The 15165-nt window shown below is 39.4% G+C and overlaps 1 protein-coding gene across 6 annotated transcripts in view; it reads left to right on the top strand.

Annotated features, from left to right (window-relative positions):
* tnikb (TRAF2 and NCK interacting kinase b) overlaps positions 1-15165 on the top strand; it is a 60730-nt gene that overhangs the window by 25873 nt on the left and 19692 nt on the right. For 3 of the 6 annotated variants that reach the window (XM_084565626.1, XM_084565624.1, XM_084565623.1), the window contains exons 13-19: positions 352-468; positions 5851-6048; positions 7154-7441; positions 10063-10227; positions 11914-12020; positions 12149-12264; positions 12536-12627. In XM_084565626.1, the coding sequence (XP_084421752.1) occupies positions 352-468; positions 5851-6048; positions 7154-7441; positions 10063-10227; positions 11914-12020; positions 12149-12264; positions 12536-12627 (1083 nt within the window). Of the gene's footprint in view, positions 1-351; positions 469-1686; positions 1774-5850; positions 6049-7153; positions 7442-10062; positions 10228-11913; positions 12021-12148; positions 12265-12535; positions 12628-15165 lie in introns of all 6 variants that reach the window. The other 3 variants (XM_084565628.1, XM_084565625.1, XM_084565627.1) reach the window with 3 other exon arrangements.

Below are 15165 nucleotides of genomic sequence, written 5' to 3'. Positions count from 1 at the left end.
AAGGCCAGCCGGCCCATGGATTCAAACCGGTGACCTTCTTGCTGTGAGGCATCAGTGCTAACCACCTCGCCACTGTGCCGCCCAAGTAAACAATACATAGATGCATATTAGTTGAGTTTGTCTATATAAACTTCATCTGCAGTCCGGAAGCACAGTGATAAATAAGAATGACTGTGTCCCTGATTTAGACTTGCTGCTGTTTTAACCTGTAAAAAAACATCTCAGTCTGCCCCATGAAAATCCACCACACCTGTGTTGTTAGCACCTCAGCCCATCCAAATGCCAGGGAAACACACACGCACACACACACACAGCTGAGACATTGTTGTGTAAAACCGTTTTCGCCTACAGCAACAGCATCGGGAGCGAGAGCTAAGGAAGCAGAAGGAGCGAGATCAGAGGAGGAGATATGAAGAGATGGAGCAGCTCCGCCGGGAGGAGGAGAGAAGGCACGCAGAGCGAGAGCAGGTAAGAAAACACCTGATGAGGTAGAGTGATGTGTTCATTGTCCGTCTGTTGCCTACGTCTACCTACTTGATGCTTAATAACTTATCACATAAACATCAGAAAACCATGGATACTCGAGAGCACAAAAGAAAGAAAATGAAGTCCAAAGAAAATGTTCAGAGAGTTTTCAACTGCCTCAATTTATACATGAAACAGTGACTTTTGGAAGATATTTTAATTATGTGCAAAACAGCATTTATTTCTCGCAGCAACTTATTTTGTGGTGTAATTCTATCGATTACTCTAGTAGAAAGAGTGGAGTAGTTAATCATTTGGTTGACTACTAAAATATACGCATTTGAACACAATTTCAATAAATGAAGATTTACCAAACGATACTATTCAACAAAAGTTCAGTTTTATTAATTAGAAAAGATAGATTTACTATGATCAATTTGCATACACTGAGTATGATTTAACTTAAATGACTTGTTTTCATTGTAATAGAGAATGCATCTGTATTATCATGTAGAGGGTCACCATTCATACTCACATTAATTTAACATGCATGTATATGTGAGGGGGAACACAGTTGACACAGGGAGAACATGGAAACTTCTCATAGAAAGACCCCAGTCAGTTGATTCCACTCATTTAGCTTAACGTTGTTTGAAATATATGTTGTTTAGGTTTAAATGTTTATATGTGCAGAAACAATCTGTGCTTACGACTTGTGAATGTACTGGAAAGCAGGGCTGCCATGCTAGCGATTAACATCTGCTCTCAAGTCTTTTCTCAAACGTCACCGATTATGTCGACGAGTCGTTGCAGGGCTAATCTCAAATACTGCTGTTGTTGTCTGATACATTCACACTACATAACCAATATTACACAACAAGGGAAGGAGACAAAAAAATGGTTACACTTCCTTAAATTTCTGCCTCTTGCACTGCTGATTTCAATCTGATCTTTAACGTCACCATCTCAATAATAAGAATGTCTTTCTTTTCAACTAATTGCGACCCCCTGCCGTTCATCTCATTTTGTCTGTCCTCATTTATTTCTGACTAAATTCCTGCTTTCACGCCTCTTCAATAAATCTCCACTTTTGTCTGCCCTCCTCTTTTATTTCCTGCTCTGCTGATGTCACTGGTTGCCTGGGCTCTGATTTGCTTCTCTGCCGCCTGGTGGCTCTCTGATCGGCTGCATCTGATGCTGGCCTGGACACTGATTGGTTAGGAGTATATCCGTAGACAGCTGGAGGAGGAGCAGAGGCAGCTGGAGATCCTGCAGCAGCAGCTTCTGCAGGAGCAGGCATTACTGCTGGTAACACAACACACAAACACAGACGAATAAATGGTGCAGGCTATTATCATTCAGCTTTTGTGGTTCTTTGACACCAGTCTAAGGACTCATCTCTCATATTTTTGTGCACCTTATTGAGAAGTATTACCCGCAAAGATGATCTTGTGATTCATTTTAAACGTGGGAGGCTGTCCTCCCAGTGTGCAGTGAAGCAGTAAATTCCTGAACATGCGTCTCATTTGATGTGTGTTCCTACTCTCTTTTTGGGGTCATTTTGTTGTACTCTGAGCTCCACAATGTTTTTACTGTTTCCACACTGTTAGACTTCAGAGATTACCAATAATATGGTTAGACTTTGACTGATATTGGTGGATGATATGTGAGGTTTTCCCCAGTGGACATGCAAGACAGCTTCAAGTGTTAACCACAGAAGTATAGTGAAAATGAAACTTCACATCTCTCAAAACCATCTCACAGTATGTCACTAAATTTGAATTAGTAATTTCTTAAGCTCTCGGCTAATTTTATAGTTTATTTAACCATGTTTATTTACGGTGGCCTGCACATTATCACCTGAAACTTCTATTATAACGACACAGTTTCATTATTAACCTAAGAATAACAAACCTTTTTGTCAGTAATTGCCCCTGAAATGTCTTTGTACCAGCTAACTTATCAATGGGCTTAAAGAGTCATTGCTATGATGACAGATTTGGATTTACTTTAAATCAAAAACTCCAGACTTGTGTCAAAATGTCAACATTATAATCTGGATGACTTCCATATATGAACAATGAAAATGTTTCCATGACAGTGTTGTGCAAGTTCACACTAAAGAAGAACTAGTTCAAAGTCCAGTTCACACAGATAGAAGTGAACTAATTCAAGTTCATAGTTCACATTTTTTAATTTTGAACCAAGTTCATAGACTCTAAAACAGTTTGTTTTCATTTTTTCTGATTTAAATTTTTTTCTTTTAAATAAGCACCTTCAAGCCATTTTTGTTGAACAGAATCTCTGACTGACCAGCCCATCCATCCCCATTCCGTCATATTTTTTTCCACCAGGATCTGTACTGCTTTTTTGAATAACCGTTGACTGTATATACTAGGAAATAACTCAACTGTTTGTCTGGATCAGTTGCCTCTGTGTTGCTGGAGGCGACTTCTCTTTCAGCTGCACCAGCCATGGTGTATGCTGTAAATTGCACGTCAGCTAACAGCTGACATAAAACTTTTCCTGAACTGAGGTGAACGTTCTTATCTCCCTCCTGATTGAGCGAAACTCACGTCTACGTTCGCAGTTGGAAAAAATTATGCGTTCAGTTCACAGTTCACAAAAACGCATTCATGCACAACACTGGTTGTGGTAACCATGGTAATGTCTTGGTCACCTGGATGTGGCAACCTCCTGTTTCATGCCAATCCACTTGTTGATAAGCCAGAGAGATTGTGAGGTGCTGGCAGTCAGTACCCAATCAATACTGAGCCAAGACAGACGCACACACCAGCGCTGCTTGTTTTTTTTCTTTTCACTAGAAAAAAACCAAACGTCAAATAAGCGGCACATACAGCAGCAGGCGTGTCGGTCGATGGCTGCTTGCTCTTAAATGACATTTTATCCACCTTCATTGTTCTTAATGACAGCGTCATCCTTTTTGAGAGGCATCAGTTTTATCCATCAGTTTCTATCTTTAAAATGACCTTCTATTCACATACTTCCTTTGCCATAATCATTATCTAATTGTAACCTTTATCCTAGTCTTTATAATTCAATATTTTTCTATATTTTTACCATTTTTGTCTATATACTGTAGGCTATTTCCTTATACTGCCTTATATATTCCTTTATCACCTTATACACAATCAGCCATAACATTATGAACACTGACAGATGAAGTGAATACTGATTATCTGGTTATCATGGGTCCTGTCAGTAGATTACATATATTAGACACCAGGTGAACATTTTGTTCTCAAAGCTGATGTTAGAAGTATTAAAAATGGGCAAGTGGAGGGATTTGTGTGACTTTGACAAGGACCAGATTGTGATGATTGGATGACTGGGTCAGAGTATCTCTTGAAATGCCGATCTTTTGAGGTGTTCCTGGTCTCCAGAGGTCAGTACCTGTCAACAGTGGTCCAAGGAAGGAAAAGAACCACAGACAGGGTCATGGACAACCAAGCCTCTGTGACGGACGTGGGGAGAGAAGGCCCATGCGGTTGGATCCAACAGACAAGCTACTGTAGCTTGAACTACTCAAAGTTTATGCTGGTTCTAAAAGAAATCAGTCAGAACACACAGTGGATCAGAGTTTATTTTGAATGGGGCTGAGTAGCTGCAGACTAGTGAGGTACTGACCCCTGACATGGAAGAAGGTGGTCTGGTCTGATGAATCGTGTTTTCTTTAATATTACATGGATGGTCAGTTGCACCACTTATCTGGAAAACATCATGACACCTGGATGCAAGGACACCTCCTTGCCCCCTTGCCATTGTCACAGGGGTGTGTTTGTTCTGCAACAATGTTCGGGTAGTGATACCTATCAAAGTAACATTCACATAATTGGCATCACACAGGTTTCCCAGAAGAACATTGCATCATAGATCACCAATGTTATTCAGTTTACTGGTTGGTGGTTTTGATGTTGTGGCTGTTTGGTGAAATATTATCATTTTTGGTTTGTTTATTACGGAAAATGAGCCAGTATTACATATCTGTTAGGTTCAAAAGTAAGTACATCTTTAGGATTACAAAAAATCTGGGATTTCTGGGATTTGCCTCAGTCTGATCTTCACAATGCATGTTTGTGGAAGTGTATGATGACATGGAAAAAGGAGCTTTCTGAGGAGCTCAGAAAAATAGTTGTTGTTGCTCATCAGGCTGGAGAGGTTACAGAACCATCTCTAAAGAGTTTATAAACCACAAATCCAAGGTCAGACAGTTTGTGATGAAATGGAGGAGATTTAAGACTGTTACCCTCCAAAGAAGTGGTCGACCAACAAAGTTCTCTCCAAAAGCAAGAGGCATATTAATCAGAGAGGTCATAAAGGAACCCAGGGTAACAAAAGGCCTCTCTCTCTCATTGGCTAATGTTAATGTTCATGAATCTGCCATCATGAACACTGAATAACCATGGTGTACTGGGCAGAGTGGTAAGGACACTGCTTTCCAAAAAGAACATTTCTGCCCATCTGCAATGATATTTAACAATATCACATGGACAAGCCAGAAGACTATTGGGAAAGTGTTTTGTGGATGGATGCTAATAAATAAATGAGAGGTTCAAGTTTGGAGACTAAACAACACTGCATTCCAGCATCAGGAGCTCATCCCTCCATGAAACATGCAGGTGGTAATGCCCTTGATTGGGTCAGTTTTCCTGGATCTGGGCCAGGACAGCTTGTCATCACTGATAGACCAGATATGCAGGAATGTAGAACATTCTGAGGGGTGCCAACACTTTATATTGCCTTATATATTTATTTTCTTATTCTGACATATATTCTATCTTGAATTTCAAGTGGGGATAAAGACAAAATGGTCCCGCACCTCAGCAGAAACAATACTGGACACACACGCAAGCACACGCAAACACACGCAGACTGCTTCAGGCTTTCACACACGGTTCAGATAAATACCAGACCTCTTAACTGACGAGACAGTGTGAGAAACATGTTGACGGTCAGTTGATGGCTTTTGGCAAATTTTGTCCCTCTGGATGAAAAGAGGATTAATCTCTGAAAACATTTTGGTAAAAATAAAAATAATACAATAAAACTTAATGTTACATCCTGTCTGGAAACCCTGCATTGACATTATATAGCTCTGAACATTTTTTAAATAAATTAAGAAATGCTTGAAAAGGTGTTCACACTGCTTTTAATCACTCTAATTTAGTCACCAATGATGGTTTAAATAGTTTTAGCCTAACATAGATTACATATTTCTGCATGAAACTATACCAGAAAAAAAAACTTTCATCTTTCAAAATCTTTCAGCTGTAGTATTTTTCCTAGAGCGCATTAATATTGTTTTTATCTGCACATTTAAAGTTTTGTTCACCTGTTGTCTCTCTGCTCTGTGTTGATGTTCAGGAGTACAAGAGGAAGCAGATTGAGGAGCAGCGTCAGGCAGAGCGGCTGCAGAGACAGCTGCAGCAGGAGCGAGCGTACCTGGTATCTTTACAGCAGCAGCAGCAGGAGCCACCTCGACCACCCCAGGACAAGAAGCAGCTGTACCACTACAAAGACCAGGCGCCCAGCAGCAACGACAAGCCCGCCTGGGCCAAAGAGGTAACCTGTGATACAGACACCAACTTTTTGTTTTACACTTTACTACATGTGTTTTTTTAGATTTCTTGTTATTTGTTGGTCTCATTCTTCAGGGATGCATGGTGCTGTGGGTGTGTGTGCAAAAGTACTATCCAGTTGTTGCACAGTTTTTTTTTCTTGGTATCTGTTGAATGATAAAATCCAAATTAAGTGTTACCAGACTCATATTCTGATAAGAATTGGATCTGGCCAATAAACAGTACCTATTGAAAAAGAGTATCAATACAAAAGTCAGAACAATTACTAAATTGTTCTAAATGGAATAAGATCTAAATGAAAACACTTAAAGCACATCTCATTAAAAAAATACATTTTCTAAATATGCAGGTATTTTTCATTGTTAAAGTCAGACACATGGACACATAACGCTTTCTGTTTCACTGCAAAATGCATTATTAATTCACTCAGTTTGCAAGTTTCCATACCACACTTTAAGTGCATTTAAATCCCGAGATTTTCTCCCTGCTCACGGTTGAAACTCACCACTTTATGTATCTGAGTAGAACATTCAGGATTTTGTTGTGCTGCAGCTACATAATGTTGCAGGAAATGTCTTGGAAATGACTGCAGACTTTGATACTGCTGAAATTAATGTCTCAACACTCACCAGAACATGTTGTCTGTTAAACTCTGCTGCTGTGTTTTGGATGGCATTGACCATCTGAGATCAAGAACAAGAATACACCCACTGAGTGGCTTGCAGTTACACAGATATTTCCATTCAAAACATGAGTCTGTGTCAGAGGCCAGCGAGGCTCTCTGGGGGTTAGCAGTGTTGGTTTAAGTTGTGTTTGTGGAGTGTTTTTATTCTCCAGGTAACATCTAAGCTGTACCTGCAGAAGAGTTGATAATGAACCTTGAAATTACCATTTTGTGATTATTTTTTTCCAGGTGAAACAACAATCTACATGCTGTTTAATTCTTCTTTCATCAAGTGAAAAGTTTCATTCCAAAAGGGAACATTTAAAACTTTTAAATGCTTTGATATTTACCTGTGCTTTTAATTTGAGTTGAGTCATCCATGTATTTCACCTCCTTTCTTTTAAACCCTCACCTTCCTCTCTAGGTGATGCGTCGCGCGCAGAGCAACTCACCTCGCATTCCTCCCAAGAAATACCACTCCTTCAAGGAGACCCGAGATATCAACCTCGACAACCTTCTTTTGCTCCCTGGTTACAAACCTCGCCCCCGCCCCCCTTCTTACCCTGCCCACGTCAGTCCCTCTAGAGATCGCCCTCATGTGCCTCGAATCCGCATCACCTGCGTTCCTGACCCTGACTCATGTCAGCCAGTGATGCGACACCAGAGCCCAATCAGGAACCCCGACTCCAGGGGCCGCAGCCCAGGGCGCCGGGTCAGTTGGAGGATGAAAAGTTGCTTCCTGCAGTCTGTTCAGGCTGCCACATTAACTCTTCCCCTATTAACACTTTTGTTCCTTTAACCAGGTGAACTCACATCCTTTAACTGTGATCTGCAGCATGAGTGTTGAGGTCTTCATTTCACCACTTGTCATGGAGACTCTGCGGTGCTTTCCGCCTCTTTCACTGCAAGTCCAAAGCTAACTCTCATTTCTGGTATAACACTACTGGATAACTTCACACTTTTGTAATAAAATACAGAGAAACCAGAATAATCATCAAAATTTAAAGGACTTTACTGACATTTTCTTCGTAACAAAGAAGTTAATGTAAGAGGAGATATTCTTTAAAAATGTTGTCTAAATTAGCCCTATTCGCATGGTACGAGTTTTACCTGGGGACCTCTAGTAATGTCTAATAACTGCAGAGGTTGACTGTGATCCTAATCCTGTGCAAATCAGGTACAAAGTAAACATGTTGTCAATATAGTCTCTTATCAGCATATTTTATTTTTAAAAATGTACTTTCAGTATCTGTAAAGTAACTAAAGCTGTTAAAAAAAATGTATAGCTATAAAAGGTATAATATTAAACCTGACATGTAGTGGAGTGGAAGCAGCGAGTAGGAGAGACGTCATAACCATGGATAATGTCAGTAAATTTGAGTTTATTTATCCCGTACGAATTAGCCACATGAAACACAGACGTAGGTGGTAATTTCTAAATCACATGGCTTTCCCAGGTAATACTGATCCTGTGCTAATAGTACAGTTGAGTGGATTCATATTTCTTCTATGTTAGAACATTTGGAAAGTTTATTAATTTGAAGACTGGAAACCTACACATAAAAGTATTGCTCAACAGCACTTCTATTAGTTAAAAACTCCGCAAAGCTCCTTTTTTTATAGTCGAATCATTTGAGATTCTACAATATTAAATAAACGATAAAGGGGCCTGCATCATTTAAGGCAATATGGGAAATTAACTACCTTGCATCTTGTTTTTAACCTGCACCTTTCTCCCTCACATCTTATTTCTAAGTGAATTTCCATTTTTCAGACGACAGACACTATCTGGATGCTGAAGGTTGACCTTTCTCTTCAGTGGCTCTCAAGTCTGCTGGTTTTATGTTCACACTTATTCTGTGCATGCTATAATATAATTTCTGGTGAATATGTGGATATTTACCAAGAGGTATTTGTGTACCTGGATTTCTTCCAAACAGGTTGAGGGCAGCTCTTATTTTGCATGTTGTGTTGTGGTTTTATCTCTACCAGGCTGTAACCTTAACAACAAACAAAGGATTTCCTCTTTCAGGCTTCATATTCACCCTATTTCACTTTATTCCACGTTGTTAAAGCTTTTGGTTTGTCTGTATTGTTGGTTTTATTTGCCTTCACACACTTAATCCTGATCGGGAGCGTTTAACCTTTTGCTGGGTTTAACAACCGCCACATGTCTCCAGTGTGAGTCAAGTTGTAACACAAGGGTGTGTTTTTCTGAAGATGGCATGAGCGCAGAAAATGCAGGTCAATGCTCCAAATCTGACCTCAAAACCATAAATCAGGGCCACCTTAAAGCACCACTCACATGTGAACACCCCTCCCATGCATATACACACATTTAGGGCAGCTCTCCAGGCCTCCCCCTTGGTGGCAGCTGGTGGGTCGATGTAGGGCAGCTGTAGCTATATCAGTCTTGTTCCCTCCAGACACTGCACACAGAAACACACTCTGATCCGATAGGTCTATCCTCATCTCAACCTCCCAGGATTTCCTTCAAAGCTTCAGAGGAACAAATATTTCCATCACACAAACAGTATTCATCTCTAAAAACAGATGATCAAAGTTTAGATTCAACTAACTCGTTTACAACTCAATGATGTTTGCAAATCACTCAACTATGAATTCAGTTCAGTTTTCTGGCACTTAAAACTCAACACATTTTTTATTAAACTTTTTTGTGCCTTACTACTGTACAAATAAATATGTGAAATTAGAAGCGTTTAGGGGTCGCTGAAAATAGTGCAACTTCAAAATCTTTCAAATATCAACCTCATGTTTGGTACCATTCCCAAGAAATGTACAATTAAGGAAGTTTTATCATTTACATTTTAGTAGGTTAACAGTTTAAAAGAACTACAAATAACAAATTTGGTATAAATGAATTAATTAAATATAAATAATTTCAGCTCTATTTTCTTTACTTGGGAAGAACATATTTTATAACCAGAATCTTTAAATATAGCAAAAATGTGTGTTTAACTGTACTCAACATGAAATATCTTTTCCATTTACTGTTCATACTGATAGTACAAAACAAATCTCAAGTTAAACTTACTGAAATAATTCTTTATTTATTTATACATGAGATACATGAACATACAAATGTATATCATCAGCGTAGAGGCTGAGGATGACTGCAAGACGAGCTGTAGAATAACAGCTACTATTAACCTCTACAGCAGGAATTAATTCTGTCTTACACATTTTTAAAATATAGTTTCTGGATGTCATTAAAAAAACTTTTACAACATGAGGTCACAGCAGTTTGAACTACATAAACATTTCACATGTGTAATTGCATGTGGAGTGACTGTGGTCTGATGTGTGTGTCAGGTGGAGGAGCATTATAAGATGAACAGACAGACTTCTCCTGCATTGCAGCATAAAGTCTCCAACCGGATCTCAGACCCGTCGCTGCCACCTCGCTCCGAGTCCTTCAGCAGTGGAGGCATCCAGCAGGCCCGGACTCCACCCATGCACCGCTCCATCGAACCACAGGTGTGTACCCTACGTCTTTATGAGTGTGTGTGAGTGTGTTAAATGTCTCAAAGTTTGATCACACTTGATTTCTTTGGTCTGAGGTTTACTGTAAGGTTAGCTTCTTTCTCACCTCATTCCTCCCTCCTAATCACTCTTTCTGCATAATTTCCTCTCGACTTGTAACCTGATCACATGTGGGAAACCCAAATCCTGATCCTGCTCTTCCTCCTCGTCCTTGCCCGTTTCCTGCTTGTGTGTGTGTGTGCGCGCGTATTTGTGTGTGTTCAGATGGCCCACCTGGTGCAAGTGAAGAGTCACGGCTTGTCAGGCTCCCAGTCTCTGTACGACCCCCACGGCGTGTCCTCTTCCTCGGCGTCGCCGTCCCCCTCCCGGCCTCCCATGCCCCGGCAGAACTCCGACCCCACCTCCGACACCCCTCCTCCCCCACCCCTGTCCCGCCTGGCGCCCCCCCTTGACAAGCTGGACCGCAGCTCCTGGTTGCGGCAGGATGACGACATGCCCCCTAAGGTCTCTGCATGTCACCATCAGTGTGTTTTTGTCCGAGTGTGTGTGTGTGTGTGCCACTTTTTGCTTTTTTTTTCAAAATTCTGTTTCTGGGATTTTAGTATGGTTTTTACTTTCTGTCTGGTTTCTGTTTGTTATTTCAGAGTTGAAGGTGTGCTGTCATCGCATTGTATTAATGCTAATACAAAACAACTATAAAGACATTTTAGAAAGACTTCTGCATTTTAGCCTACAGTGTTCTTTGTTGAAAGTGTTCAAAGTATTAAAGTTACAACTGAATGATACCCGATGAATGTTTTTTGCTGCTTTCATACTGAACACAAATCTTGTCACACAACCTAAACTTTCTGAGGCAGTCCAATCCCAAGTGGCCAGCTTTAAATACAGGTGTGAACACACAATGAGAGCCTTTAAAATATTCTGTCCTTGAAGCTTTTAAATAACTAAACAATAAATACATCTGAACAAAGAATTATTTAATGTGAGTAAGCTGTGTGTGATTCCGTCATTAAAAACCGTATCTGCATGTGGTTAATTATTGCATTATAATTACTATTATAATCAGATACTGAGCCACTAGTTAAGTCATGAATTTCCTCAGTGGTCACCAGTGTCTTCATTTCCCTTGATTACCAGAGATTTTTTCTGCCACTGCTTCAAACAGCACAACAGTAATATTATGGTGCATATGAAAGTTTTCAGGGGTCAGTTGTAATTTGAGCTTTGTCTCAAAAATAACTAACATCAGAACGGAAATCAATAAATAAATAATAATTTAGCGTTTGTGATTTCATGTGATTTCATTGAGAAAGACTTCACAACTTGTTCCTAAATATATATCATCTCCGACAGTCATGATGCACACAAAACTAACATCTGTTTGTCATTCCGATCCAGCGGTAGGTTGACATCAACTAGACACAGCAGATGTTATAATGTTTTACTGCGCCCCAAAATATGTTGGTGTTAATTAACATACAGAGAAACTGAGATCTGATCGCTGGCTGGTGACGCATGTGGAAACACATTTTATTGTCAAGTGTAAACACAGATACTTAAAGCTGGACAGTTGGGATGAGACTGCTGAAGGTCGGATGTTAAATTAAAGTCTATTAACATCAGTTTTTGGTGTTGGAGAGATGTTTAAATCTGCTCGATGGTGGTGTTGTGTGTTTTAAGGTTCCTCAGAGGACGACCTCCATCTCTCCAGCTTTGGTCCGGAAGAACTCTCCCGGAAATGGGCCTGGCCTAGGTCCTCGGGCTGGAGCTCACCTCATTCGGGCCAGGTATGCTCACACACAGACGCACAAGCACAGGTGCGACATGGCTCTGGGGTTGAGCTGTGGAAACGCGGGTGGGTTGAGAAGGATTTCGACTACATGATTGAGACTCCGCTGTGTTTGTGTTGTTGTAGCAACCCCGACCTGCGGAGGACCGACATTTCTATGGAGACGCCCCTGAAGAGGACAAGCAGCGGCAGCTCCTCCAGCTCCAGCACGCCCAGCTCCCAGGGAGGCTCCAATGAGCGAGGTGAATGCACACTTTGACCCCTGACCCCTAAATCTGACTCTCTTCCGAACCCTGGCATTAGAGGGCCTTCTCAGAGATAAGATTACAAACAAAGTCCTCACTGTCTAAAAATAATGTCCTTAGTCACAAGATCAAGAGCTCAAAATGGTCCTCATAAAGCAAATAATCAAGAGGCAGATGTTATCACTTTTCCTCAATTGTCCAGGATTTCCAAAAAAAAATAAATCACTTTCCCAAAAAATATCTAAAAAGGTCCTCTTCGTGTGTTTAGGCAACTCAGCCACTAAGACTGAAGGCTCAACACTTTCTTCCCATGACACCAAAGACGACAGCAGGGAGATGACCCGACCCAGCAGGCCCGCAGTGAGTTTACATATTGTACACCGTAACCTGCATCCACCTGTGTGTCAATCCCACAAACTCCTGTACATTAAATAAACAAAACACACACACTTCTCTCTTTAAACTAACCACGATGCTGCTGGTTCTTCCTCTCTCTTCTCTCATCCTGTCCTCCATCCCTCCTTCCATCATCCTTCAGAGCTATAAGAAAGCTGTAGACGAGGTTAGTGACGTTTCTCCTTCTTCATCCCTCTTTTTTTCTCACACCATCTTTCTCTGTCGTTCTCCTGTGAACTCACTCCTGTTTGCTCTGATGGTTTTGTCAGTATGTGGTCAGACATCAGATGTAAATCAGTTTGTCAGTATAAAATTGAAGGTCAAGTTAACTTTCCAGTGTATAAAATAAAAAGAAAACCTTGTCATGAAGTCAATGCACATCAAAGAAAAACCACAACTAGATGAATTTTATATCAGCAGCTTAGTTGTTATAAATGCACATACAGGAAACTTGGTTAAATAAAAAATGTGTCATTCCAAAAACGTGTCATCTTTTTGAACTAGTCTGCCTTAAAATCATTATGGTGTTTTTCCTGTATTCTTTTTTCTAAACATATACTGTAAATTAATTTTTAGTGCATTGAATCAGAATATTAATCGAAAATTGTTTTGTTGCAGTTCCTCCCATAAACGAATCATAAAGCATCATAAAGTGATTGTGAAACACCCATCATCTTTTAACTTTATATACCGTTGCTCATAAAGTTGGAATAATTTTATTTTCAGACGCATTCCTCTTTTTTTCTCTTTATACAAATCATTTATATGTTTGGATGGACTGGCGACCTGTCCAGGGTGTACCCCCGCCTCTCGCCCGATGACAGCTGGGATAGGCTCCAGCAGACCCCCGCAACCCTTAACAGGAATAAGCGGGTACAGAAGATGAATGAATTTATATGTTTGGAAGTCAGTGAAGTGTTGAGAGGATATAAACTTCATCGATCAAGAATAAATCACATTGTCAGTCATTGTCAATCATTTCATGAGAAGAGGTAAAAAATATTTTATTCCAACTTTATGGGCAGCAATATATTTGTCTAAAAATATCCTGATTTTCAAGGTGTCAATTTATAAAAATGTCCCGAAACTTTTGTAAATGTATTTTCTTCCTTAGTTTCCAAAAATGTTTCATTTTATGAGAATGCCCCACATTGTCCAAACAATATTTTTTGTTAAAATGTTTTTCCAAAAATGTTTACAAACCTTTTCTCTTTTTCAAAAAATGCCCACTTTTCACATTTGTCTTCACTTTTCAAATCTGCTGACTTTCAGTATTCTCCAAAAGTATAGTTAATTTTTGTAAAATGTTGTTCAAAAATGTCATCAATTTACAAATGTTTAGAAAAGCTCCTGCTTTTCCCAAAATATTCAAATTTCAAGTTTTTATATTACAAAAAATATTTGCTGCCCTAAAACTGAAATGTTTCTCTTTTTCTTAGTCTTAATTTTTCCAAAAATATCCTTTATAGCTCTTTCATATTCAAAAATGTCCTAAATTTTCAGATGTTTTTATTTTCCAAAACTCTTCTTCCCTTTCCAAATCGCTTACTCTTTCAAGAGCCTTTCAGTTTACTTTGCTTTTACAAAATATCACTGATTTCCAAAAATTTTTGGATAATGTTCTTGTCATTCACAAATGTCCTCAATTGACAGAGATATTCTCATCTTTCATGAATGGTCAGTTTTTAAAGAGATCTTTCATTTCTAAAATGTTCTGACTTTCTCAAGAAGTTCTCTTGTCCCAAACAAATCTTTGCTTTTCCAAAACACCCCAAAACTTTGATTCTGTTTCTGGATTTCAAAACTGATCTCACTTTATTTACTTCTTCATTCATTTTTGTCAACACATTAAACAATGTTACTTTAAAAGTGAATTTCAACTCGGCAAGTGTTTCAGGCTGGACCCACATGTTGAACCGGTCTTTACAAACTTGATGCTTCATGTAGACAAAAAACCTAAAGAACATGTGAAAACCCACTCCGCTCATTCACTACTCTTTTCTCTCTGCCTCTAATTAGATTGTAGACTTTGTTGTTGTTGCTCATTGAAAACTTCAGACATCATGTTTCATTTCCATAGTCACACTGTTTCTTCTTCCGTTTTATTGTTTCTCTCTCTCATCAGGAGGATCTGGTAAGATACCACCCTAACTCCCCTTTCTCCCTTTCTCCCATTCCTCTCACCTCTCTCAACACAGTACCACACCTTTTTGTCACCTCCCACCACTTAACCACAATATATATATATATATATATATATATATATATATATATATATATATATATATATATATATATATATATATATATATATATATATATAAACCTTATTGGTGGCTGGCAATCTGCTATGCATCCGTGTGGCGACCATGTTGGTTTAGGGAACCCATGCATGTATTTATTAACTAAACCGTAGTTTTACAGCTGCTTGACCTCTTAAAAACGTCACAAATGAAACAGGATACTTGATTCATGCCAAAATACTTATTTTTATTTCATATT

This window comes from Chelon labrosus (assembly GCF_963514085.1).
Source record: "Chelon labrosus genome assembly, chromosome: 18".
In the NCBI taxonomy this organism is placed as follows: domain Eukaryota; kingdom Metazoa; phylum Chordata; class Actinopteri; order Mugiliformes; family Mugilidae; genus Chelon; species Chelon labrosus.
This window is presented reverse-complemented; position numbering and strand designations above follow the sequence as displayed.